Source organism: Diabrotica undecimpunctata, chromosome 5 (genome assembly GCF_040954645.1).
Source record: "Diabrotica undecimpunctata isolate CICGRU chromosome 5, icDiaUnde3, whole genome shotgun sequence".
In the NCBI taxonomy this organism is placed as follows: Eukaryota; Metazoa; Arthropoda; class Insecta; order Coleoptera; family Chrysomelidae; genus Diabrotica; species Diabrotica undecimpunctata.
Window position 1 is genome coordinate 29,611,305 of NC_092807.1, and position 26,236 is coordinate 29,637,540.

At 34.7% G+C, this 26,236-nt stretch overlaps 1 protein-coding gene across 1 annotated transcript in view; it reads right to left on the bottom strand.

Moving 5' to 3' along the window:
• Nucleotides 1-26,236, bottom strand: part of LOC140441228 (dynein beta chain, ciliary-like) — a 217,054-nt gene that overhangs the window by 49,198 nt on the left and 141,620 nt on the right. Inside the window, exons 15-17 of the mRNA XM_072531813.1 lie at nucleotides 25,742-25,937; nucleotides 17,581-17,799; nucleotides 5,296-10,582 (exon numbers count right to left, since the gene is read on the bottom strand). Coding sequence (XP_072387914.1) covers nucleotides 5,296-10,582; nucleotides 17,581-17,799; nucleotides 25,742-25,937 — 5,702 coding nt within the window. The remainder of the gene's footprint in view (nucleotides 1-5,295; nucleotides 10,583-17,580; nucleotides 17,800-25,741; nucleotides 25,938-26,236) is intronic.

Genomic DNA, 26,236 nt, shown 5'->3' on the forward strand with positions numbered 1-26,236 from the left:
CAGATTAGACTTAAGAAATTACCAGTGTGTCAAGAAACAATATGCCGCTACGTGATCAACAACGTGGAAAACACAATAATAGGTATAATGAAATCAACGAAACCGACAAAGAACGTATAAGAGAACACATAAAATCTTTCCACATCAAAAAAACCATTATAGTTGCGCTGCATCTACGAAGAACTGCCTTCCTGCTGAATTAAACTTGAAAAAAATGTACAAACTGTTTTATTAAAAGTATCCGCAATGCAATGTTTCCCGGCGTACTAACACTGACATATTTCAGTCAGACTTTATATGCGCTTTAGTCTCCCTCGTTCAGATACGTGTACGTTTTGTGATATAATGTATATCAAGCTTGTGGATCCTTCAGACGATCCAGAAAAAAATGCTATTCTTGTTGACAGTGAACTCTACCATGCACGTGCTGAGGCTGGATACCAAGCATTGCAGTTGGATGCTGAAAAGGTTCATCCACAACTCGTCGTACTCTTTATTGATCTTCAGCAAGTGTTGTACTGTCCAACAGTAATTCATTCTTTAGTGTTCTACCAACGTCAGTATGCCACTTACAACTATGATATTAACGATGAAGGTTCAAACGATGCCACTATGATGTTGTGGCATGAATCTATTGGTTATCGTGGTTCTACAGATATCGCTTCAGCTTTCCTGTGTTACATAAAACTTTCGTCCATTGAACTCAGAAAAAATAAAAGAACTCATAATATGGTCTGACCGATACGTCGGCCAGAATAATAACTGGAGAAGGCTGTCCATGTTCCGTTTGTTGATTGTGAATAGATATTTCACTGAAGTAGAACAAAAGTTCTTAACTAGCGGTCGCAGCTTCTTACCTTGTGACCGTGACTTCTCGCTCATAGAGAGAAAGAAAAAAAGAGCAATGGTAAATGTACCCTTAAACTGGGTGGCAGTGATTGCCAACTCACGTCCCAGCAAGCCCTTCAATGTATACTACATGGATCAAAAGACTTCAAAGACTTTTCAGTATGTGAGAAATACTTATGGAAAGATCCCAAATGTAAGATCACTGAGTACCGTTGGTTCAAATTCGACAGCGATGATCCTACGAGAATAATGGCTAGAACTTCTCACAACGTCATGCAACCTTGGCAAACATTCTCACTTGTGAATAAAAAATTGGGTGCACAAGCCATTAGAGTATTCAACTACCAAATTGATGCGTAGCCGAATGCGTATACCGGGCCTATAAAAATAAAAGAAGAAAAACGCAAAAATCTATTGGATATGTGCCAGTACCTTAAACCCGAATACCGATAGTTTTATAAAAAAATAGAATAAGATAGAACAATATTTTTAAGTTTAAATTTAAGGAGCATTAAACTGTGTACTTAGCATGTAAAACATATTAATAAACATTTTGAATTGATTAAAATTTATTACTAATGTTATCAGGTGCAACATTGTTATATATTTTTTGGAATAATTTTTTTTTGCTTACTCTGTGTAAACTTGCATAATTTGTTTACACATCTATAACTTTATCTTGTTGAAATTGATTTTTTTTCAGTGCTTATTTTCATAAATAACTTGTCAATATGTTTTTTTCATCTCTTGCGTAATCTCAATTCTGTCGCTTACAACATTGTTGCGGCCCACCATTCAATTGTTAGTTCATTGCTTTGTAATTAGGTTTTCTACGTTATATACTTCCCCGTATGGTCCGACTATAACATCATTCATTTTTCATCTAACCTTGAAAGGAAAAACTGAAGAGAAAAAGAATTAAACAAAAAATATTTTAGGGAACTGAGGTAAATATAAACTATAGGATGTAAATTGGAATGTAATAAAATCGATTTTTATTGCTTTAAATACGTCAACTTTAAATATTTATATGAGTTAAAATATATTAAATACATATTTAATTCCATCATTGTCAAGATACGAGTGTTAACCTAGTTAGCTACGTACATATTGGTCATCATCATCATTGGTGCTACAACCCTATAAAAGAGCCTCGACCTTTCCAAGTCTATTACGCCAGTCAGTTCTATCCATTGCCAACTGTTGCCAGTTTGCTGCGCCTATTTGTTTACCATCCTCATCTACACCATCCCTCCATCTGAGTTTTGGTCTACCCCTTTTTCTACTTCCCACAGGTTGTGACATAAGGATTCTTCTAGGAGGGTTGTTCTGCTGTGATCTTGCCAGATGTCCTGCCCATCTTAGTCTTCCTATTTTTATAAAGGATACTACGTCTTTACCACCAAATATATGTTTATATCTGTGATATATCTCGTAGTTGTACCTCCTTCTCCAAACACCATTTTCACAGATGCCACCAAATATTCTTCTCAGGATCCTTCGTTCAAATATAAGCAGGAGATTTTCATCTGCCTTGGAAATGGTCCATGCCTCTGACCCATATGTCAACACTGGTTGTATAAGGGTTTTGTATATGGTTATTTTTGTTTTTTGGCTTAAGTTTCTGCTTCTCATATGTCTACTCAGTCCAAAATAGCATTTGTTTGCTAGGATTATTCTTCGCTTGATTTCTTCCGTCATGACGTTCTCCTTGGTGATCAGGCAGCCTAAGTATGTGAATTTGTCCACCACTTCAAAGGTAGAATTATCAACCGTGAGTTGGTGGCCGATGTTTCTGGCTCTATTGTTGGGTGTTGATGCCATTATCTTAGTTTTATTTTCATTTACTTGCAGGCCCATATTTTTTGAGGCGTGTGACAAGGGGGATAAAGGGGTAGAATGCGAATACATGGAGTTGATTCCAGTTTACTCCAACTAGCCTCTTCCACTCAAATCCAACTCTCACCTTCACGCTGGTGTCCCCTGTTAACCGAGCAACCCAGCTGGAGATCTGGTATCCAACCCGGGTGGAAAGTTGGGTCGGGAACTGACGAGAGTGGGTGAAATGGCCCTCCGAAAAGGGGGTTTGGCGTTGGGTTAACTACCCAACCCGATAAAACCCTATAGTTACGAAATCGAAAGTCAAAAATGCCGGACGGAAATCTCGACGACGACCTATGCAACGAAATAAGGACCTGAGTAATGGAAATAATGATCTTAAAGTATTTACCTGGAACGTTCGCACACTTAACGAACCTGGAAACATCCGCAAACTGTGTGACATATTAGCACAATATAATGCTGATATTACTGCAATACAAGAAGTACGATGGACAGGTCATGGCATAATCCAAAAAGCAAACTACAATATATACTATAGTTGCCACAGAACCAGACATGAATTTGGGACAGCCTTTATAGTCAATAATAAAGTCAATCAGTTGGTTATAGATTTTAAGCCGATAAATCCGCGAATGAGCTGCTTAAGGATAAGGGGCAAGTTTTTTAATATTAGCCTTATTAATGTACATGCCCTAACAGAGGACAAGCAAGACGAAGAAAAAGACAATTTCTATGATGAATTAGAAAGAACATATGACAATTGTCCCAGAAATGACATTAAAATAATAATCGGTGATCTGAACGCAAAAATCGGAAGGGAAGAAATATATCTACCGCACATTGGTAAATATAGTCTCCATAATAATACTAATTCGAATGGACACCGAGCAGTCACCTTCGCAGCCTCAAAGAACATGATCGTAGGAAGCACATGTTTTCTACACAAAAAAATACATATGGGGACTTGGACCTCGCCTGATGGATTAACGAACAACCAAATTGATCATGTGATCATAGATGCTAGACACTTCTCCAACCTTATGGATGTCCGCACCTATCGAGGCGCCAATATTGATTCAGATCATTTTCTAGTTGGCACAAGAATTCGGGCTAGAATCTCAAATGCGAAGAAGGAGAGAAGTACCAAAACAAGGCGCCTTAATATTGAACTCCTCAAAAACCCGCAAACGGTAGAAAGGTTTCAAAACTATATCGAAACTAAATACATAACTAAAGAGAATCTAACAATTAGTGAACAATGGGAAATGTGTAAAAATTACATTAAAGACGCAGCAAATAACATTCTAGGGCCGCAAAGACCACCACCACGCAATGAGTGGTTCGATGCTGAGTGCGAGGACATTACAAGAAAAAAGAACAATGCATATAAACTAATGCAGCAAAGAAGAACCCGAGAACAAGAACAAAAATATAAAGATCTCAGAAGAGAAGAGAAATACATCCATCGGAGAAAAAAGCGAACTTATGAAAATAGAATATTGGAAGAACTTGAGGCATTAAAAAAGGAAAATCAAACAAGAAAATTCTATAAAAATCTAAATAAAGCAAGAAAAGAATTTAAACCAAGGATCGGACTATGGAAGGATAAGGAGGGGCATATACTCAATACAAAAGAAGAAGTATTGAAAAGGTGGGTGGAACACTATAAAGAACTGCTTACTATCGAAGTAGAAGAAGATCCAAATCAACCACCCCCAGGAGCAAACAACAATACACCATTGGAGCCTCCATCAATTCAGGAAGTACGGGATGCAATAAAACACCTAAAAAATAATAAATCTCCAGGAAGTGATGGTATACCCGCGGAACTTATTAAATGTGGAGGTGCGACTCTGACTAATCATATATATAAAATCATACTGAGAGCCTGGAATGAGGAACAAATCCCAGAAGAGTGGCGTATTGGGATCGTTTGCCCGCTACACAAAAAGGGCGATGAATTAGAATGTAGAAACTATAGGGGAATAACCCTCCTTAATACAGCATACAAAATATTTTCGAGTATTTTATATGGTCGCCTGAGTGAATATTCAGAGGAGCTTCTTGGCGAATATCAAAGTGGTTTTAGGCCTGGTCGATCAACAACAGACCAGATCTTTGTGCTAAGGCAAATACTGGAAAAAACCAATGAATTTAATATCGACACATACCATCTTTTCGTAGATTTTAAATCGGCCTATGATAGTGTCCTAAGAAATAAATTGTATGAAGCCATGGATGAATTCCACATCCCCGATAAACTGATAAGATTGGTTAAGGCTACAATGCGTAAAGTTGTTTGCAAAGTCCAAATACAGGGCGACCAATCACAGGCATTTGAAACGCATGTTGGGCTGCGACAGGGAGATGCGCTGGCGTGTCTCCTTTTCAACATAGCTTTGGAAAAGGCGGTCAGGGATGCCCAAATAGACAGCAGAGGAAACATTTTTAATAAATCATCCCAAATTTTGGCATATGCAGATGATGTTGATCTAGTTGCCCGCCAAGCTAGAAGAAATGTATACCACCTTGTCACACATATTGGTCATAACCATTATAATATCAAAAAAAGAATATTCCATATTACAAAAAATGTTATAATACCTGTAGTTTTCATGTCCAGTATCAGCACACTGTTCCATTTTCTTTTCTAACGTAGCTAACCATTTAACAACCAAGTGAATATTTTGTAATATAACCCAGTGTCCTTCAGCGGCAGCTACATCCATTGCATTTTCAGCCACTATCTCTTGCCCTTGACCTAGAGATACGCTGTGAAAGTTCCCCTTATCAAACATAAACCCTAACTTTCTTCCTAACTTTTCGACGTCTTTAAGTGGATTTACACCAGGAGATAGAATAAAAAACGTTGGAGTTTGGGAACTTGTTTCTTCAAAGGATTTTTCAAACTCAACACTTCTCGAAGTTATATACTTATTTCCCAGTTTTTCATCAATAAAACCGCTAATAGCATACGTCATTCTATCAGGTCGTAAACAACGCATTATACAAAGTCTTTGTAAGGTACTTTTATTTTTCCATTCTCCAGGGAATTTTTCTTTTTCCGGGCATTCACTGTCTACAAACTTTTTCCAACGTTTGGCCGAGCCTTCTAAATCTTTATCAAGATTTTTAAATTCTTCGATAGCGGATAATGCTTTTATAGACCCCCAATTGGTATTATTTAGAAAATCTACGGGGGATGTCAAGTTCGGTATTGAAGGACAACGCAATAAAAAGTCTAACTCTGATGCTTCAATTTCTTCGAGTTGCAGGAGTATTTGGAATGTCATTTGGGCTGTAAAGGTTAGCTTATCCCTTTCAAACAATCCTCTTGAGGTATACATAAATACGGCAAACGTTATACTGTCCAGTAAACTAATAACTCTTTCTTTGAGTTTTTCTGCCGAAAGAGCTTTACTTAAACCATCTTTAAAAACTACACTAAATGCTTTTAGCGAAAACTGATAAATTGCATTAATTCTGTTTAAATCGTTTAGAATAAAGTACAAAAGAGATGCTCTCGCAGCACAAGGTCTGTATTGCTCTCTTGCTTCATCAATTTTAACAGAAGTTACTTTCGCTTCTTCCATTTTTACCCCAATTTCATTTGCTGTTTTCTTCGTGGTCTCCAAATTTAGCACTAACTCTATATCATCTAATATATTACCTGTTGCAGATGATAAACGATAGAGCAAATTATCTTCGCAAGTTTTAAGAGTTATTTTAAAATCATTTTGTTGTTTTGTTAAACTGGATTTTAAAGCGTCCAGATCTGGTCGCTCAGCTTTTACTACTTCCGCCAATAATTGTTCCTCCAAACCATCTCTTGTTACTGTAAAGTTAATCAGAGTAGTCTGTGCTTGAATTTCTGGTTTGTAATGAGGATTAGCTAACTTCGTGTGTAAAATTAATTTGAAGTTGGGATCAAAATCAACTTCTTTATCTCCTACTTTAACGCACGTCCCTTTTTTAATCAATACTCTACCAAGAACATTATCTAGTACAGCATCTAGTGTTTCACCGATGTTTTCCAAAAGAATTACCTTTCCGTCAGTAATACATTTTTCTATTAAATCAATATAGTTTCTTTGGGTAGGTCTAGTAACTGTTAGGTCTTCGCCGTATTTAGTTTTTATCCATTTAATACCTTGGAGTTGGGGATCTATCATCAAAGGCCACCGAGCAGAATTCGTTAAAATACAAGCATTTTCTGTAGACATACGATCCGTAGGCAATCCCTCGTTGTTCCATTGAGCGATCTTAGCATCATCAGTTAATAAAACGAGTGGATCTAAGTTTTCTGTCATTGGAATTGGTACCTCAAGTTTAGTAAGAAAAGGGCTCCAATACTTATGTAACATATCAGTACGATACTTTCTAGTAAAACAACCAACATAAGAAATAAAAGCACATACTAATAATATATCTCCAGGTAACGTTATTATAGAATCCTTATATTCCCCAATTAGCTGACGCCATCTTACATTTTCTGAAGCCAAGCCACCAACTAGTCTATTTGCAATATCTATTTTGTTGGTAGTAGCATCTGCTTCAGCTTGACATTTTAACTTTTCGTTAATGGCTGCATCGTAATCAGCCCTAAGTACAGCCAACTGTCGCTCCAAGATATTTAATTTATCAGTTAATTCTGCTAGTCGCTGTCTTGCCTCATTCAGTTCTTTATTAGCTGCAGCTAAGGCTTTTCGTTTTGGCTCAACTACCACAAAAACGTCATAATACTTTAAAATATTAATAACCCAAGAGCATAAACCTGCAGCTGCTAATGACTTCGTCACAACCTTTTCAGGTGTAAATTCCGGATTCTTAACATATTCCATAGTAGCCTTTACAACTTCCGGAGACATGTTATCTTTATCGTAAGTCAACAGGTCATTTAAAAATACGTCTACTCGATTCATCATTTGCTTGCAGTCTTTCCAGCTTCTATCTCTCGGGATTTTTCCTTTTTTGGAGAACAAAACTAATACTGCTGCGCAGACCTCCACTACAATCTCTGGGGGTGAACCAAAGGATTTTAATTCTGTTAAATTGTTTTTGTTGAGTGTATTTAAAGCTTCCTGTGCTGCTATTAAAGCTGGTTCAGCTTTAGCTAAATCTTCTTGACAAATTTTAGCTTTGACAGATACGTCTTCCTCTATAACTCTTACCTTTGCTTCTTCTTCACTGGCTATCTCTTGTTCAGCTGCTACCTTCTCATTTTCAGCTGATAAAACTGTAATTAATTTTGAAGCTGCTTCGTTTTTGGCGGAAAGTTCTACTTCTTGTACAGCTAAAACTTCTTTTAAAGCATCTACTTCAAGTGACGTGGAAGCCAATTTGGTTATTCCATTTTCTAACCTTACAATATTGTTTTTTACTGATTCCGTCTTTTCTGACAACAGTTTACTATAAAGATCAATTTGCTCTAGAAACGATTTAGGTGTAGTATAATTGTATCTTTTTTCGTTCGTTAAATAAACTTGTGATAATTCGTTAACTATGGTGTGTACATACGACATAAAGAGTGATACTGATTTTACGAGGTCCATCGGCAATACTTCAATTTCTGCTAAAAATCTTTCTGATACTGATTCTAATGCTTCTTTTGGCCATTCATGGAACCAATCTATCGAAGTACAGTTGACCAATGCTGGAAATTTTCTTGCTCTGACTCTTAAAGTAGATCCCACGGGCGAGAAACATAAAACAAGTTTTAGCAATCTTCTAACACGATCAATAAAAAATTTCCAACAATTTTCTCTAGTATCTTGAAGTCCAATGCCCTTTACTTCACCTCTCATTGCATTTATTACATTTTCAACATCTTCTTCTGGTAGAAGATCACTAATTTCTCCGGAAGCTAACATATCATTCACTAATACCAAAAATGATTCTTCTGGAACTTGTGCATCTGTCATTAGAAATGTAATTCCGATGCTTTTTAGGCCAATTTTTAAATATAAGCTAGCGATATCGGTTTTCATATCAGTCATGGAATATCCTTTTTTTAACTGTATTTGAAAAACTTCGAATGACGAAATAAAAGCAGATAATCTAGTCAGAGATTGTTTTCCAGAACCTCCAACACCAACTAGTAATGCATTTCCTCTAGGAGCTTCCATAATTCTATTGATACGACAAATATGGTACATAGCATCTTCAAAGAGTACCAAATTCATTGCGGCTACTAGGTCATTATAACCACCTAAAGCGTCTGTTAACAAACGACTAAGTTGTTTAAAATCTACAATTGGGAAATATTTGGGGTCTCCAATTCCTTCAGAAAAGTGAGAAAAAATTAAGGGAGTTTCAAATACCGCAGCTTCATCTAACTCTTCAAAACTTTTCTTGACTGTTTCCACCAAAATCTTGTTAAAATTATTTTGATCACTACGATCAACCAACTTATCCTTATAGACTCGACTTGCTTCATGAATCCAAAGTCTTATTAAGTCGTTTTGATTTTTAATAGCATCTCCAGTAGCAAATAACATTCCTTGGAAAATATTAGACAAATCTCTTAGAGTGAAGGTATAATGAAACTTAATAGCTGTTGGCAAGAAATTGGATGCCATCTTGTAATGCAAAGCTAATGCAGCAGAAACTATACCTTCACAAAGTCGCATATGTAAAGGTGCAAATTTCTTTGTCGGATCTTCCAAATGTTGGCTAAACATTGAGTTGTAAATGTGAAAACAAGCATCTTGTCCTGGAAAACCTAATGAAAATACACAAAAATGACGCTGCAATCTTGGATCTATTGTGAAAGAACCTGCAGTGGGGTTCATGCAAGATATAAATTGAACGTTATGGATATCTTTGAGTGTAAGTTTTTGCCTGTCGTACCAATGTTGGTAATCCATGTATTGTTTTAGTAGTGTGTGAGGTTGTACGGTAAAATATTTATCTACTTCTGGCATGTTCATGTCATCAACAAAATAAATCATTATTTTACTTCCTGGTGGACCATATACTCTTCCAGCTTTCTTTTCTAAAGGTTTCTCTAAAATTCTCTGAAGCATTTCAGATGTAGTGTAAAAGTTAAATGGCACATTAGTAACGGCATACGCTTCAGACAGCGTATTTAGTTTCTCGTGAACTATTACAGTCTTGCCACTACCAGCTGGTCCTACTAGCATCACTGGAGCTCTTTTACTCATTAAATGATCAACAAAGAACCTAATTCTAGTGGTTTCTGCTGTATTTACTAAAGTTGCCTGTAAAGGTATGTCATGATCCAGTTCAAAAGGTGCAACCAACTCTGTCCACGGACAAAATTTCTTGGTCTCGTCATCAATGTAAAAGCTAAAAACATTTACGTTTGAGCCCACTGGAAATTTAACTGTTTTAAATTCATTTGTAAACCATTTACTGAACTCATTACGCCAATCTATAATTTGATCTTGGAATAGACAGGATCCGAATGCCCAAACAACCGAAAAAGCGAAGTATATTTCATACCAATCCTTTGGACAGTCTTGTGGGACATTTTCAGGCGTTAAAAAACAATCTAATAACAGACACAACATCTGAAGATGTGCTATATCGGATATAGGAGTGATTTTCTTTAATTTTGTTTTAGTGTGCTCCAAACAAGGTGGCACATACTTATCAAATAAAATCATTAGATTCGCCTTTTCGGACTGGAATTCTCTAGTATCTATCCAAGAGGCTATAAACGGATTCCAACCTAAATCTGCTGGATTGATATAAAGAATTCCTGCTCTTGATACAGTAGCAGGTGTCGCTGTTCGTAAATTTGCTATTTCGAAAAGAAGTCGCATTGCTTTTGTTAAAGCGATTCGCTCGTTGCTCGCTAGTGTTAATACTTTATTGTCGTCCATAAGAGTATTAAGTGATTCTATCCACATCGGATCGATATCACCATCTAAAAAAAAATAAAAAAGGCTGTTAGTTTTCTATGGAAATATACAAATATTTTTGACAATATACACCTATTATAAAACTTAATATAGATATGTATATATCATTAAATTCCCGAGTACATTGGGTATCTTTTCAAGATTATGTGGTCGAACATTTGGAACAGACTGTGTAGTTGATTTTTTTTTTTAAGGTTTGCAACTTTGTAAGTCTTTAGAATATATATTTTATATTTGTTATTAGCTGACCGTTAATTTTCTATAGCACTCTTATCTGAATTTTTTTTGGTTTATAGAATTTTAATCTCGTTCATTCGTTTCGGCTAATTACATTTTCAATGGACACTTTATTATGACCTTATTATGAACTTAAACTACATCTTACATTATTAACATTTAAAACTAGAGCGATAGAGAAATTGGCGATTCCTTAAAAACGAAAATACCTGTTAGCCCGATCAAAGAAGACTATGACCCAAAAAAATAAATCAAGGATAAAAATTTGAAATTAGGTAGATAAATGAGTCTGTTATTAAATAAAAAAAGTTTACATTCATAAGGTAGCTTAGTTTTTCAAAAAATTGTTAAATGGATCGAGTTTTCATATAGGATAATACCTTCGATAAGTACTTAAGTAGTGAAGTGATAGCGAGTGCACTGACTGGTGCACTCTATGGCATCATATCAATCGATTCGTTTTGTATTGATTTATATTGATTTTCCAAAATAATACTCGCTGCCCTAAATGTTAAAGGATTTTTGATGTATTTGAAGTTTTTTCTTTTTTAAAACTAAAGTGTAAACAAATTCAATTAAATTAACCTAAAAATGCAAGCTCTAGAAGAAACTATAAGTACTGATAAATCTGATATGGTAAATTATGTTTTGCAAAATAGGTTTTCATCTATTCCATACGAAGAACAAATTGATATTAAAACTAAGGGCGTCCTTTGCCTAAAAAATATTACAATAAAATCCACAAGGAAAATAAATTCCTGCAGCTGGCTGTATACCATGTATCACAAAAAAGAGGTTTAATTCTTTGTAAGTAGGTATATTTAAAAAACCCTTAGAAGGGCGAAATTAAAATAACAAACGTTTTCGGAATAATAATTCCATCATCAGGTTAAAAGCACGTTAACATGCCTGAGCCACCAAAATATTAGGGTAAAACCCTTTACAGAAGTTAAAGTTGCCAAAAAATGTACATATTGTTGTTAAAAATGAAGATTTTATTAGATTTAACTTCAGGCAACATATAACCATGCCTCACGTGAGTACCGGCGTCCGCAGGGTAGACCTATTCAAACGGACTTCAGCTGGCAACTGGGCAAAGGGTTTTACTCTAATATTTTGGTGGCTCAGGCATGTTAACCTGCTTTTAACCTGATGATGGAATTATTATTCCGAAAACGTTTGTTATTTTGATGTAGCCCTTCTAAGGGTTGTTTAAATAAACCTACTTACAAAGAATTAAACCTCTTTTTTAAAAAATATTAGTGCGGGGGGTAAGCGAAGTTATAGATTATTTTCGGATAATTGGTACAAAAAGTACCCATGGCTTACCAGGGGTGAAATAAAAAATAAACTTTTCTGTTGGCCTTGCATCTTATTTTCGACAAATAGGAGCAAACGCCAAAATCCGTGGGGTGAATCTGGTAACGATAATTTAAAGGAATTATTTAGGGCTTTACAGAAACATGATATTTCGAAAGATCATACATACAGCCACATTAAATTAGATTTATTTGGAAAACAAAATATCTATGTTTCATTATATAATGCCCAACGTGAAAATACTATTAAACATAACGAATTTGTAAAAAATTACCACGCAGTTATACAGGGTTTAATTGATATTGTATTTTTTTTAAGTTGTCAGGAATTATCATTTAAGGGACACGATGAGGTTATTATAGAGAACTAATAAGAATGTTAATAACTAATAAGAAATACGATTTAGACATTTCTAATTTACTTTCTGATTCGAATACATTTAGCGGCGTATCTAAAACAATCCACAATTAATAGAATCAATTAGTTATATTTTGAATAACGTTATTGAATCTAAGATTCAGGAAACCATTTGCTTTTTGCTAGAAGTAAATGAAACTACCGATATATCGTGTCATTCACAATTATCAATTGTTGTTCGATACGCGTTACGTGGTAATATTTATTAGAGGTTTTTAGGTTTTACGGACGTGAGTAAAAGCCATAAGGCACAATATACTTTTGGTGTTTTAAAGGACAGATTAAAATTTTTTGATATCAAATATAAATTGGTAGGGCAAACTTATGACGGCGCTGCCGTGACGTCTGGTGAATTGAATGGTCTCCAGGCAAAAGTTAAAACTATTGTACCCAAACTTTATTTACTCACTGTCATGCGCTTAAAATAAACTAAATTTTTGCAGGATACGTATAAAAAAATTAAAGAATGTCGTCTTCTTTTGCCAGTTCATTTTTTTCAAGCTCGCCTAAACAGACTATGTTTTAGAACAGTTTGTTTCGAAAAAAAATGCTAACAGTTTGTCCGACGTGATTGAATTTTAAATCTCGGTTAGTTTTCACTGTATCAGATTTTCGTGAACAGCTTTTGGAAGTTTTTTTTAAATTGAGAGCGAAGATTTTGAAAGTGATGATGTCTCAATCCGTAAAGCAATCGGTTTGAAAACTTTATTACATGATTACTCTTTTAATATTCTTTTAAATATTTTTTTAAAAAGTGTTTACCCAAACCGATTTGATATTGTTTAAACTCAGTCAACTGACATCATTTATTTTAAAAATAGAATAACAAAACTGATGCAAAATCTCAGTGATTTTCGTTATGATAGTAACTTCCAATATATACGCAGTGACGTTTTGGACTTGCTTGATATTTCCGAACCCCCCAAAAAAGACAAAGACATGGCACAGACACAGATCTCAAAAACGAGTATATTTTAAAATTTTGGATACTATTATTATGCAAATAGATATTGATTTTTCGAATTTTAACGCTTTGCAAATTTCTGACCTCTTTAACGATTCAAAATTTAAAAGTTACGCCAAATAATTTCCATGATATCTATTGGACAAGTTAATTAAAAATTATCCATCATTCTTTAATAAAATAAAATAAGAAAATGAATTAAAAGTTTTAATAGGCTGATCTTAATATTTTCGGAAGGTGGGATAAGTTACAAGTCATGTATAATTTTATATAATGCAATTCGTTAGAACAGAGCAGAAGTTTGGGAGATCACGAAAAAAGATAGAAAAAGAATAGAAGTAGGAGAAATGGATTTTTTAAGGAGAGCGTGTGGTGTATCCATAAAAGATCATAATCAGGAATGAAGATATTAGAAGGAGGACAAATACTGTATATTTCAGTGTAGACAGAATTGAATCGAGACAACTAGTGTGGTATGGTCACGTGAAGCGAATGAATGAAGATAGATGGCCAAAGAAAGCTTTAAATTACATACCACAACAAAGAAGAAGAAGAGGAAGGCCTTCAATTGCCTGTGAAGAAAATGTACTGCACATAATGAGAGATAGAGCCATCAAAGAAGACGAATGGGGCGACGAGAAGCGGCAGAGGCTGTAGGAACCTCGCTTATATATATATATATATATATATATATATATATATATATATATATATATATATATATATATATATATATATATATATATATATATATTAAAAGTGATTATTTCGACCAAAAAATAATTTATAAATCTGTAGGAAATATCAGGTATAGTGGTCTATAATAAAAATCTTTGTTTTTTTCTAAGACTCAATATTTCGCCTTTTATTTTATAGCTTCATCAGAAGTAAACTGTAAAACAATTAGAAACATTACAAACAAATGATTTACAAATAGATTTAAAAAACACTCACAGAAATTAAAAGATTTTTTTCCATTTTTTTTTAATTTTTTCGTATTAAAAGGTTTATTACATGATTGGTATGTTCGCAAATTACTTACAAGTTTCATCTTAATTCTATGGTTAGTACATTATATCATTTAAAGTTTATATTTACAGTTTCTTATTAACTGATAAATACAATTAGAGATTTCTACGTTTCCAAAGAAAATTAATTAATTTATGTGAAATGGGAAACAGACATTTAGTTTTCGTAAGTTTTCATAAAAACATGTAATATTTTCTTGTTGGTTTACACATTCTAATAGGATATGTGTTAAATCTCCATATTTACCACAAGTACAGTTTGGAGTGTCTGCTAGATTCATTTTGTACATTCTTGAAGGTGTTAGAGCATGATTTGACCTTAGCCTATTAATAGTTTTAATAAAACTTCTATTGGACTCTGAATAAAAATACCTTGTTTTAAGAAGTGTGGGTTGCTAATATTTAAAGGATGACTGTCTTTCGAATTCCGTATAATTGGCTTGTCATTTTAATTTGAGCCGATGTTGTTTACTACATACATCTATATCTGACACCGGTAGAACATTGTTGTCTATGGTTTCTCCGCTTGATAATGCTGATATCCCAGAATGGCTTTTGATCCATGCGATAATAACTTCCCCTCCGAGCTTTGAAACCTCGTAGTACCTACAATTTTAAAATCTCTATATCAAGATGAGTCAATTGCTTGGATTTATTTGTTACACATAATCTTTCTACTGCACTTTTACTGTCTGTAAATATTACACAGTTCTTCATTTCCTTTGTCAAAGCGTGAGAAAAAGCAAACTTTAAACCCAGCATTTTGAATGTGTAGATGGTGGCTTCATCAGTTTACTTATATTTATGCTGTTGTCCAGAATACTGTTGGTATACTGCGCAAACAGTGTTATTTCCTTTTTTTAAACCATCAGTAAACATATAATAATAATTAGGCCATCTCTTCTGAATTTCTGCGTTAAACATAAGGCCTTGGACATCATTGAGAAATTCTGTCTTGATTTTTATTGAAAACGGCACATGAGGCTTTTCAGTACAAACTGGTGGAAGATGACCCTTATAAAGTACCTCTTTGAGTTTAGACAGATTTCTGTAGCTTACCGCCACGAGTAGAGATTTTTTCTTAAACCAATACCTTTTAGTCAAATCTAAAACAGCCAGATTGTGAATATCTTTGAGAAATACTTGGTCTCTGCTAATGTTACGAGCTATATATTTGTCGGTAAGATACTACCTCCGTAAATTGAATGCCGGTTCAACAGCTTCAATTTCCATTACATTAATTGGTGTAGATTTCAGATACCCAAGGCACAAGCGTAGTCACTTATTTTTCTGTACCTCAATTTTTGTTAAATGGGTGTTCGATGCGTTTCCATACAAGTGACAGCTATAATCGAAAACTGGTCGTATCATAGATCGATAAAACATTAAACTAATGTTGGGATCTGCACCTCAGTTTGTTTTACAGAAAGCTCTTAGGATATTCATAGCTTTTTCCGTTTTTTTAATAATATGTTGAATATGATCTTTCCACAAAAGTTTTCTATCTAAATAAGTTCCCAGGTATCTGACACAGTTTTTAATTGAAAATTTGAATTGACCACAATTTATATACCCTTCTGGAATTCTATGTTGTCTAGAAAAGAAGCAGATTTCTGTTTTGGATTCTGATAATGTTAATCCATTTGATTCATAGCAAGCATGTGTTGATGAAATAGCTCAAAATACCATGAAACAAGAGAGAATGTCAAGCTGTCTCAAATGTCAATAGAAAAAAAACTTTTAAAATCTTTCCAAAACTCTAATAAATTTTACAATGACGTTATAGCCCGTTTTGCTACTTCCAAACAACGTAGACTAGAGTTAATTTATAAACACGTTTAGGTTCTAAATTTATTAAAGAAACAAAAAATCTCCTATGATGATTAAAGCCTTTTTATTAGACGGTATACCTACCTGAGGAGACAAAAAACCTTGCCGACCTTGTCTCTAAAGTCAAGAGCCGTCAGTGGGTTTAGTTGGGTTAGGTTAGGTTTAGGCTTAGGTTTATTAATAGTTTAGATATTATATATTTTGGGTCACTCTTACTAGTTTCCAGCAAAGAAAACATTAAAAGTTGAGCTTTCCTTTACTCGTTCGGTACAGTTTACAAAAAATTAGGCATTTTTGAGGCGTACCTTCTTAAAAAATAGTTACCTATGGTGTAAATAAATATTGACTGTAAATAAATCGTTTTAAAGTTCCATTGTATTTACATATGTTTACTATTAGTAATGTCTATGAGCACGTGCGCTTAGTTGTATAGTAATTTCCAGCTACTTCTGGTCTGTCAAAAAGTAATTAACTTCGCAAAAAAATACTAAATTCACTAGAAAGTTAGCACCGGCATTAGCAAATTTAATATAGTAGTCGTACAGTCCTTATAACTATGCAACTGATTGTAAATGTAAAGACATCTATTGTAGATATTTTTAATGCCATCAATCATTTTAAGTCTTATTTTTTTTTAAATGCAACAAACTTAAATATGTTTCTCTACTTTGAAAGTGATCAAGCCGTTTGTAAGCAATACAGTGTTGGAAAAACCACTGACGGTGCTTGTCATATTGTCTTTTGACTTCAACGAAAAGATGATGAAAAGGTTTATCTCTGATACAAACAAAAGTATTGAGTTTAATTTTAAAAAGTAGGCTTTTGTTAAATATCTATTTATTTATTTGTATTCTCAAATCCCCTCGAACAAAATTATACTAGCCATCAGTGCTGCTATTAATTGATTCGTAATCAAACTACACACATTAACCTTGTTTAAATAAAGCCCGTCTATCCTGTGCAAATTTACAAAATTACTTGACCCACAATGCAATTTAAATGCGTTACTCTAAACGGTGGTATTATATAAATATATTTTTTAAACAAATAAAATTTTAAAATAACCATTTAATTAGTTTCTAAGGAAATAGCTGGATTCCAGACCTTCTTGCATACCTAAATACATACTATATTATAGTAATTATGTTTTGGTATAACCATAAAATTTTCTACTAACCTAATATGCGGTAACGTAAAATATATTTACCCAAAACAATCCACTTTGGACCGTCTCCAGTTAAGTTTGCTTGGTCTCTCATTATAACTGAAAATAAGCCGTCTTTCCATTCTCTGGTGGAAGGATTTATTATTCCAAACAATTCATCATTAGTAACTGCTTTGGGATTTAAGTCGTTATAAACGGGTTTCATCTTTAAATTATAGTATGTCCTATTCAACGTTTTCCATACCATCGATTTGCCAGTACCTTAAGAGATGAATAAGGAATTAAAGAAGCAATTAAAATATTAATTCACACACAACGAATTCTATTAAATTTCTGGTGAAATTAGGGGAGGATGGGGCATCATGGACCATGGGGGTAATGTAAACCACATCGGTTATTTTGTTTAAAATTGGCAACACTGCATCTAGTAACTACTACAAATATGCGTAGACTAGACATCTTATCTACTTTTAGTATGAGTGTGAACGCACGGGGAGTACATTCAGACGTGTTATAATTAAAAACACGTGTTTCGTCGCTGCTGATCTAAGGAATTTACTACTTTTGACTAAAGATTTCTCGGTAAGTAGACATGATTATTTTAACTTTTTGATACTGTGGTGTTGCTTGTAAAATGTGCTTTTAATAATTAAGATTTGCTTTTGATACGTTGTGAACTGGTACGTTAATTTCCATATTTTGAATGTGTACTACGCATGGGGCAACGTGGACTAGGAGTGGTTCACATTGCCCCATTATATTTTCTTGACACTTTTTTAATTATATGCTTCTTTTGCAGTTAGAAATGGTACGAAATTATGTGAGGAAAACTGAGCAACAATCCTGGTCTCTTGTTGCTTTGAAGAATGCTATCCGGACAGTTAAAGCTGGGGAAATGGGCTATTTAAAAGCTAGTAAAGTTTATGGTATCCCGAAAGCAACGTTAATTCGCAGATGCAAAGAAAAAGTAACAAGAATTTCTCCTGACGAAAAGGGTCTAGGTTTCTACAAAACGGTTTTTACCAAGGAACAGGAAGAAGAATTGTATAATTATATCTTAGATATGGAGAAGCGTTTATACGGAATTACTTTGCTTGATCTTCGTCACCTAGCTTTCCAGTTAGCCGAAAAAAATAACATAGACCATCCATATAATAAAACAAACAAACTTGAAGGTTTAGATTGGGCGTACGGATTTCGAAAACGGCACCCAGGGCTTTCATTACGTAAACCCGAATCAACATCTGCTGCAAGAGCTGAAGCTTTTAATCGTTACAATGTAAAACAATTTTTTGATCTGTGTAAAGCTACTTTGGATTCTAAACATGTCAATCCAACGCGTGTTTTTAACTGTGACGAAACAGGTCTAGGTACAGTCCCCAAATGTAATAGTAAAATCTTGGCGCATAAAGGACGGAAACAAGTTGGACGGCTTACTTCTGCTGATAGAAGTGGAATAACAACAGCCGTTATTTGCATGTCATCATCAGGAATCTTCATACCGCCGATGTTAATCTTTGCAAGAAAGAGAATGAAAGTTGAACTCCAAGCTGGTGCATCTCCAGGTTCAATATTCGCCTGTAGCGATAGTGGCTGGATAAATAGTGAACTCTTTTTAATATGGTTTCAACATTTTCTTCAACAAACGAAACCAAGTGAAGACGATCCGATCTTATTGATTTTGGATGGACACAGCAGTCATACAAAAAACATAGAAGTAATTAATTTGGCTAGGGAAAAACATGTACATATCATTTGTTTGCCTTCACATTCCACCCATCGAATGCAGCCAACCGATGTTGTTGTCATGGCTCCTTTAGCACGATATTATGATATGGCATTAGAAAAGTTTCTTAATAACAACCCAGGCAGAGTGGTAACAGCTTTCCAAATCTCTAAAATTTTTGGTGAGGCTTTCTTACAAGCTGCAACACCTTTGACTGCTATTAACGCTTTTAAAAAATGTGGGATAGTACCTTATGATCCCAATATAATTACAGACCTCGATTTTGCACCATCTGCTACGACTGAAAGAGATTTGGAGAATAATAGTCTACCAGTGTCAAGTCAAGATGAGGCAATTCCTTCAACTTCAACTGCAGAGCCTCACTTAAGTCAAGATGAGGTAATTGCTTCAACCTCAGTTGCAAAGCTTCATACTGGTAACGATTTTCAATTGACAATTTCCCCTGCACACAATAGAGCAACAACTTCATTTGGAGCAAACAGCCCTAAAGACATTCGTCCTCTGCCAAAGAGAAGTAAATTAATGGAACCAAAGAGGAAATCCAAAAAAGGTAAAACGGCTGTACTGACATCTAGTCCGTATAAGCTAGAATTAGAACTTGAAATAAACACGAAGGAGGCAATAGAAACAATGAAAAAGGAAAGAGCTAAGAAAAAAATAAATGATGATAAGCACGAAGATAGTGAAAGAAGTAACAAAAAAATAAAAGTTTGTCCTTCCAAAGATGGTAAGGGAAAGAAAAAAAATAAATGTAACCATCAAGTACAAGATGATGGCAATGGTGAAGATGCTGAATGTTTTTACTGTAACGAGTGGTTCTCCTCATCAGCCAATGAAGAAGGATGGGTACGTTGCTCGGCCTGTCTGAAATGGGCTCATGAAGCATGTGCGGGAATAGATCCAGAAGATGATGAAGAATTTCAGTGTGAATTTTGTATTTCTGAATAAATATAACATGTGTCTATTTTTACTAATGTTCTGTTACCGGTTTTCTAAGTATTTTTAATAAAAAAATTCTTTTTACTTGATTTTATTTACCAAACATAGCCATTAGATAATGAAATAGTGACTTTCCTCAGTAGTTCACATTGCCCCACCCTATGGGGCAATGTGAACTTTTGACATATAGTCAGTTGTCATTTTTTTGTTGAAAATACGTTAAATAAATTATGTTTCAATTGCAACTAAATGACAGTTAAATGTTTAATGAACGTCCCTAATTAATTAAAGAAAACAAAATCATTTCTGGTTTAACAGTATGTGCATATCTTCCTTAGATGGTTCACAATGCCCCATCCTCCCCTAAAGATTTATTTTTTATCTTTCACAAAAAACGCGATCGAATTGACAAAAGAGTTATGTAATCGTCTGTGATACCGACGTAAAAATAACTTAAACAAATAATAATACGTTGATCTGTGACAAGATCAAAATAGTGTAATGGAACATAAGCAATGTTGAAGAGATATTGCACTACCCGTACCAAATTGGTAGTCTTTAGATGTTATGGAGAAACCGAAGACGTAGATGAAATCAAACTATAAGAACTATATTATAGAATGATGCGTAATATTAAATATTACTTTATTTCAAACTTTTAATTAGGATGTAACCTATACTTGAGTCCAAAACAATCGACTCAAAAGCAATATTTAAGATTACACCTCCTGTTTCAATGTAAAAAGTATAAAAATAAATAGATATAATGTGCAAGCAATAACTTTATTATTGAAGTTACAAACACTGCTATTGCATTATTTGGAAGACGCATTATAAAAACAATATGCAATACGAATAGAGTTTCCTAAATATTCATCATTGGAACTAACGCAAGAAAGACGTTATGAACAGAGAAATCATCAGTTACAAATTAAATTTCTTTATTTTTCAGTATTTGATATTACCACCCCTACTCCTAATTACACTTTCCAATCGATTTCGCATGGATCGGATGACTTTTTTAATATTCTTGAGGCATTGCTCCCCATTTATCATTTAGCGCAGCTTTCAATTCCGTTATGCTCCTTGATACATGATTTCTGTCCCGGAGCCTTTGTTTAAGCTTATTCCAAACATGATCTTCTCTTCTTCTTCTTCTTCCTATGCCGTCCCCATTAACAGAGGTTGGCGACCACATTTTTAGCTTCTCTGTCTTTTGCAAAGTGGAATATTTCGTCTACAGTCATGTTTGTCCAGTCTCGAATATTTCGCAGCCATGATTTCCTCTTTCTACCTATTCCCTTTTTGCCAACGACTCTACCCTGCATGATGACCTGCAGAAGACTATATTTATTATTTCTTAGTATGTATCCAAGGTATGCAGTCTTGCGTACTTTTATCGTTCTCAACAATTTTTTGTCTCGACCCATCCTTCTCAGCACTTCCTCATTGGTGACCCTGGCAGTCCATGGGATTCTCAACATTCTCCGGTATATCCAAAGTTCAAAGGCTTCAATCTTTTTAACTATTTGCGTTTTTAGTGTCCATGTTTTAATATGATCTAATGGATTTATGTCCGGACTCAACGCAGGCCAATTTATTGTAGGTATACCGGTCTCAGTCAGATAGGTGGTGGTGACTCGTGTGGTATGGCATGGCACATTATCGTGCATTAAAATAAAGGCATCACTAATAAATCCCACGTATGGAACCACATGTTACTCCAAAATGTCTGTGATGTAAGGATCCGCCATTAAACCTCCTCCACGTCCTCCACCAGGCACGAAAACCAACTGGGTTTACCATCTATGGAAATGCCTGCCCAAAACATACAAGCACCGCCTCCATATAACACAATTTCCCGTATACAACATTGAACAAATCGCTCTTCTAGCCTTCTATAAACTTGACGCCTTATGTCATTGTCATGTAGGCAGATGTTACTTTCATCGGAGAATAATACCTGGCTCCATTAAAAGTCGCCCCAATCCAGATGTTCGCGAGCAAATTCTAATCGCCTTTGCTTTTGTGCTGCAGTTAGCTTGGGACCCGCAGCTGCTTTATTTGGTGTCAGGTTGGCTGCCTTCAGTCTTCTTCTGACTGTCCAAATGCTGATAACCACACCTAGGACCTCTTTAAGCTCTTCTTTGACATTAGCACTGTTAAATGTCTGATTTTTCAGTGATTTCGATACAACAAATCGATCATCTCTCTCCGTTGTTATTTGTTTACGGCCTCCTCTTTGTCAGTGGACATAATCACCAGTATCTTGGTACTGACGATACACTCGGGACACAGTAGATTGGCTTAAATTTAGTCGATTTGCCACGGCCCTCTTGGTTAGGCCTTCTATCAATAATGCTACTGCTAGGTGCTTTGACGGATGTGGTATCCATTTGCAATGCAGTTGCGAACTTAAGTAACTGATGTATTATTGGGTTGCTACGGAAATTGATGTGTATGATGTTAACTGAACGCGTTAAGTCCCCGCGCCCACAAATTCTGACCCCGTCTCTACGTGTTGCATTATTTGTTTGTAGGTAATACGTCATCCGATTCACCAAAAAACAAAACTTTTTTAAAACTCAATAACGAGGTTAATGACTGTACACTAAATATTTTTAAATTTACAGTTTCTTAAATTTCAATTTCCTTTGTCCAAAAAAATCACATAGATCCCTGAATTTGGTACAGTTTGCATGTGACCATCCTGAACCTTTTGATATTGAACCCAGTCATCTTTACTTGTAGTTGTGTTATAACTTTCGAGAAAACCTACACATATATTTTTATCCCACTCACTTTCTACTTAAATACAACTATCTTCGTAGACATCAATATTTTCATTCTTTTTCTAAAATGTACCCTTAAAAATCGGCAAACAGTTTATATTTTTTCTTTTTCTCTCCTTCTTTAATTTGAACTTGCTTTCCTTTTTTTTATTATTATTAAATTCCTATTAATATCGAGTAAAGTAGTTTTCTTCTTTAGAAATGGTATCGATGAAATTTCGTTCAGAATTTTCATTGGAGTTGCCTAATGTTCTAAATATGGTCCCGAAACTGATGAAGTTGGCATTCGAGTTGAATCTTTTCTATCATGTTTTCTTCGTGAAAATATTTATCCGCAGTATTAGGCTCATCTCGTTGACACAAAATTTTGTCAGCCAGATCTTCATGTGTGACACTAGACAATCGTTGTTCTTTAGCGTTCTCCATTTCTTCCTTGTTTGTTATAAGGTAACAGAAATCAGGAATTTCCAATATATTAAGTGGAAAAATTTCACAGCGTTTAAATTTATCGATTGTATTATGAACTGTAACTGACTTTGCGCATGCCTCTCCCAGTAGCATTCCAAACTGAAGCCTTGTGATTTGTCTTGTTGAAATAATTCTAATAGATATATCACAGACTGTGTTGTAGTGCTTTTGAAAGATTTAAAGGAGCTGTATTCTAATGGTTGTAAATAGTGTGAAGTATGGCTATAGTTAAGCCGCTGAAAAGATGGAATGATCATGTGAATGGCACGCACTCTTAAATATTCCTCTTCCTATGTTACCACTTTTCCCACGTTTACACCGCTCAACAAAAACGAACTAACAATGTTGCTATAATATATTTATACCGTTTTTTAGAGGTTATTGATTTACATTAATTTTAAACATTTTCACAAAATTCACCAGCCAGCGAAAGTGAAACACAAATCATGATACATAAAACATTTAAGTTATAGTATCATGACACAAAAAATGACGGTGTGAACAGTTTCCCATAATGTCTAGTTTCGAGCGCCGTCGATGCTTGCATTGAGTGATCATGCGACCTTGGATTCCATGTTTTAAGCGGCCAGGGTATAGGTAGACTAAGAAAAATGATTTTATTAGCCTCGGCAAACTCAAGCATTTCAACTGAGTTGCAGTGGGATGTATGGTATCTAGAATAGTGAGTACCTTGCCATTTAATTTTCTAGGAAAAAATTGATTTTAACCAGTCAAAAAATATTATAATTGATATGGGCTGATTTTTTATTCATTACAACTTGTGAACCTGGTGGCATCCCGTCAGAGAACTCAGCTTTTTTGTTTTTCCCCTTAGATATGTAGTATGCAACATGTAAGTATCATAATTACTAAAGTAACTGCCAACAGTTATTGTTTCACCTTTCTTACCTGAAGTTATTAAGTTGACATTTTTTGAACCCCTTACAGCAATGACTTCTCCAGGATTGTTGTTAAGCTGCAGACCGATTTGATCCATATTAAATATATTGGCAGGTTTGTCCATAGGTTCGTTGTCCTTCATCATACTTAAGTACTACTACTACGTATTTAGACACTATTTCTGTAGCACAACTGGATTTAGAGTGCTCAGGATCGGATGAAATAGAATTATTTACGGAAAGCCTTTGTTTAGAATTGGACGCAAAACGCCTAATGATGGTGACTTATTTATTCATCCCTATTGCACTATTTTTGAGACTCCTGATTTTCTAACTGCCTAAAAAATGAAAGCAGTCAGTCTTAACCTGCTTTTTGAAAAGTCACATTAAACGTATGTTGTATTTGCATGTGCTCGGCAAGTTAAAAAGCTATCAATTTAACGAAGTCCCTTGGGACGAAAAGCCATAAGCTTGTAACTTTTATATGTGTATAGCAATCTTCTTTTTCAGCCCCAATATTGACTGTGGGCCGGAATATCCTTTTGAGGAATGATTGTTTTTTAATCTTCTCTTAAGAGTAGTCTTAGGGGTACTAAAATACCTAGATGCCTCGTTGATATCGATTTATTTCTCCTTCACAGCTTGTATTACCTTGACCAAGTTATCTTCGGTCCAACTGGCTCCAATGGAGGCTGTTTTACGTACGTATCTAGTTGGTATTTCTGAAAAAAAAACCAAAACGTGTAATTAAAAATGAAAGACAAGTAAACCATTTCAGTCAAAATAACAAGAGAACTGATGAAATCTCTAGTAATCAGTAATTCATTATAAAATCCTTGATCAAATTATATTAATAGTTCACACATTTTTTAAAAATAAAACATTTCTAACTAAACACCAGATTTGTCTGCCAGAAAATCTGATGTATCCCTCCCAGGTGCATCTGGTTCATCTCTCGCAATTGTATGGGAGAGATGGACCAGGCTATCTGATTTGAGCTCTATCAACCTAGAACAATCACTACGCTCTGTACCTCTGCACTGCAATATTGCTTTTCACATATATCATTTACTGACAGGAAATTATTATGATGTATTAGCTATAACATACCGGCAACTAAACTACGACAAAATTTTGTACTTACCTGGAAAGTGTTATCTTCATTAACTCTAGATGTTCACTAGAAGTGAGCACAATTAAAAGCACAGACACAGTAGTCAGACATAATACCCTCACGCTACTAGTGTTTAAATCTAATGGATAGTTTGCGAAATAGACTGATTGGTCCACCTCCCTAGGGGCCATCTCTCCCAGACTTACCCTAAAGGAAATTATATTGCCGATTTTTCTATACATACCTGCAAATCCTATGATAAAAACTGAATGCCGTACTGCGAAAAGTTCTTCGAGTTGTACAATTTTTAAAATAAAGCCCTCTTCAGGTTGAAGCTTAAGATCCAATGCACTTTTTTTAACCATTTTTTCGAAGTCCAAGTCTCGCTTCCTTGGAACATCCAGTGCAGGAAACAGATCGCCGATTAAGCCCATAAAAACCTAAGGTAGTAAAGTATTCGATAAATACAATAAAGAAAAAATATAACAACAATAAAACAACCGTAAGCCCTAAAGTCAGTAAAGAAAACTGGGGGAAACGTCTCTCTAACTTGTGTAAAATTAAGCAAGCAGGAATATTGGGGAAGTAGATATGGCAGGGAAAGCAACTTGTTTAAAATAGTGATAAGGTACTTTTGGGTAGATAAATGGTAGTCTTGTTGATTATACATATCGTAAAGAAAATTTAATATTAATTTTTTCTACTGATATAGTAATTGATTTAATCGTAGCGGCCATAC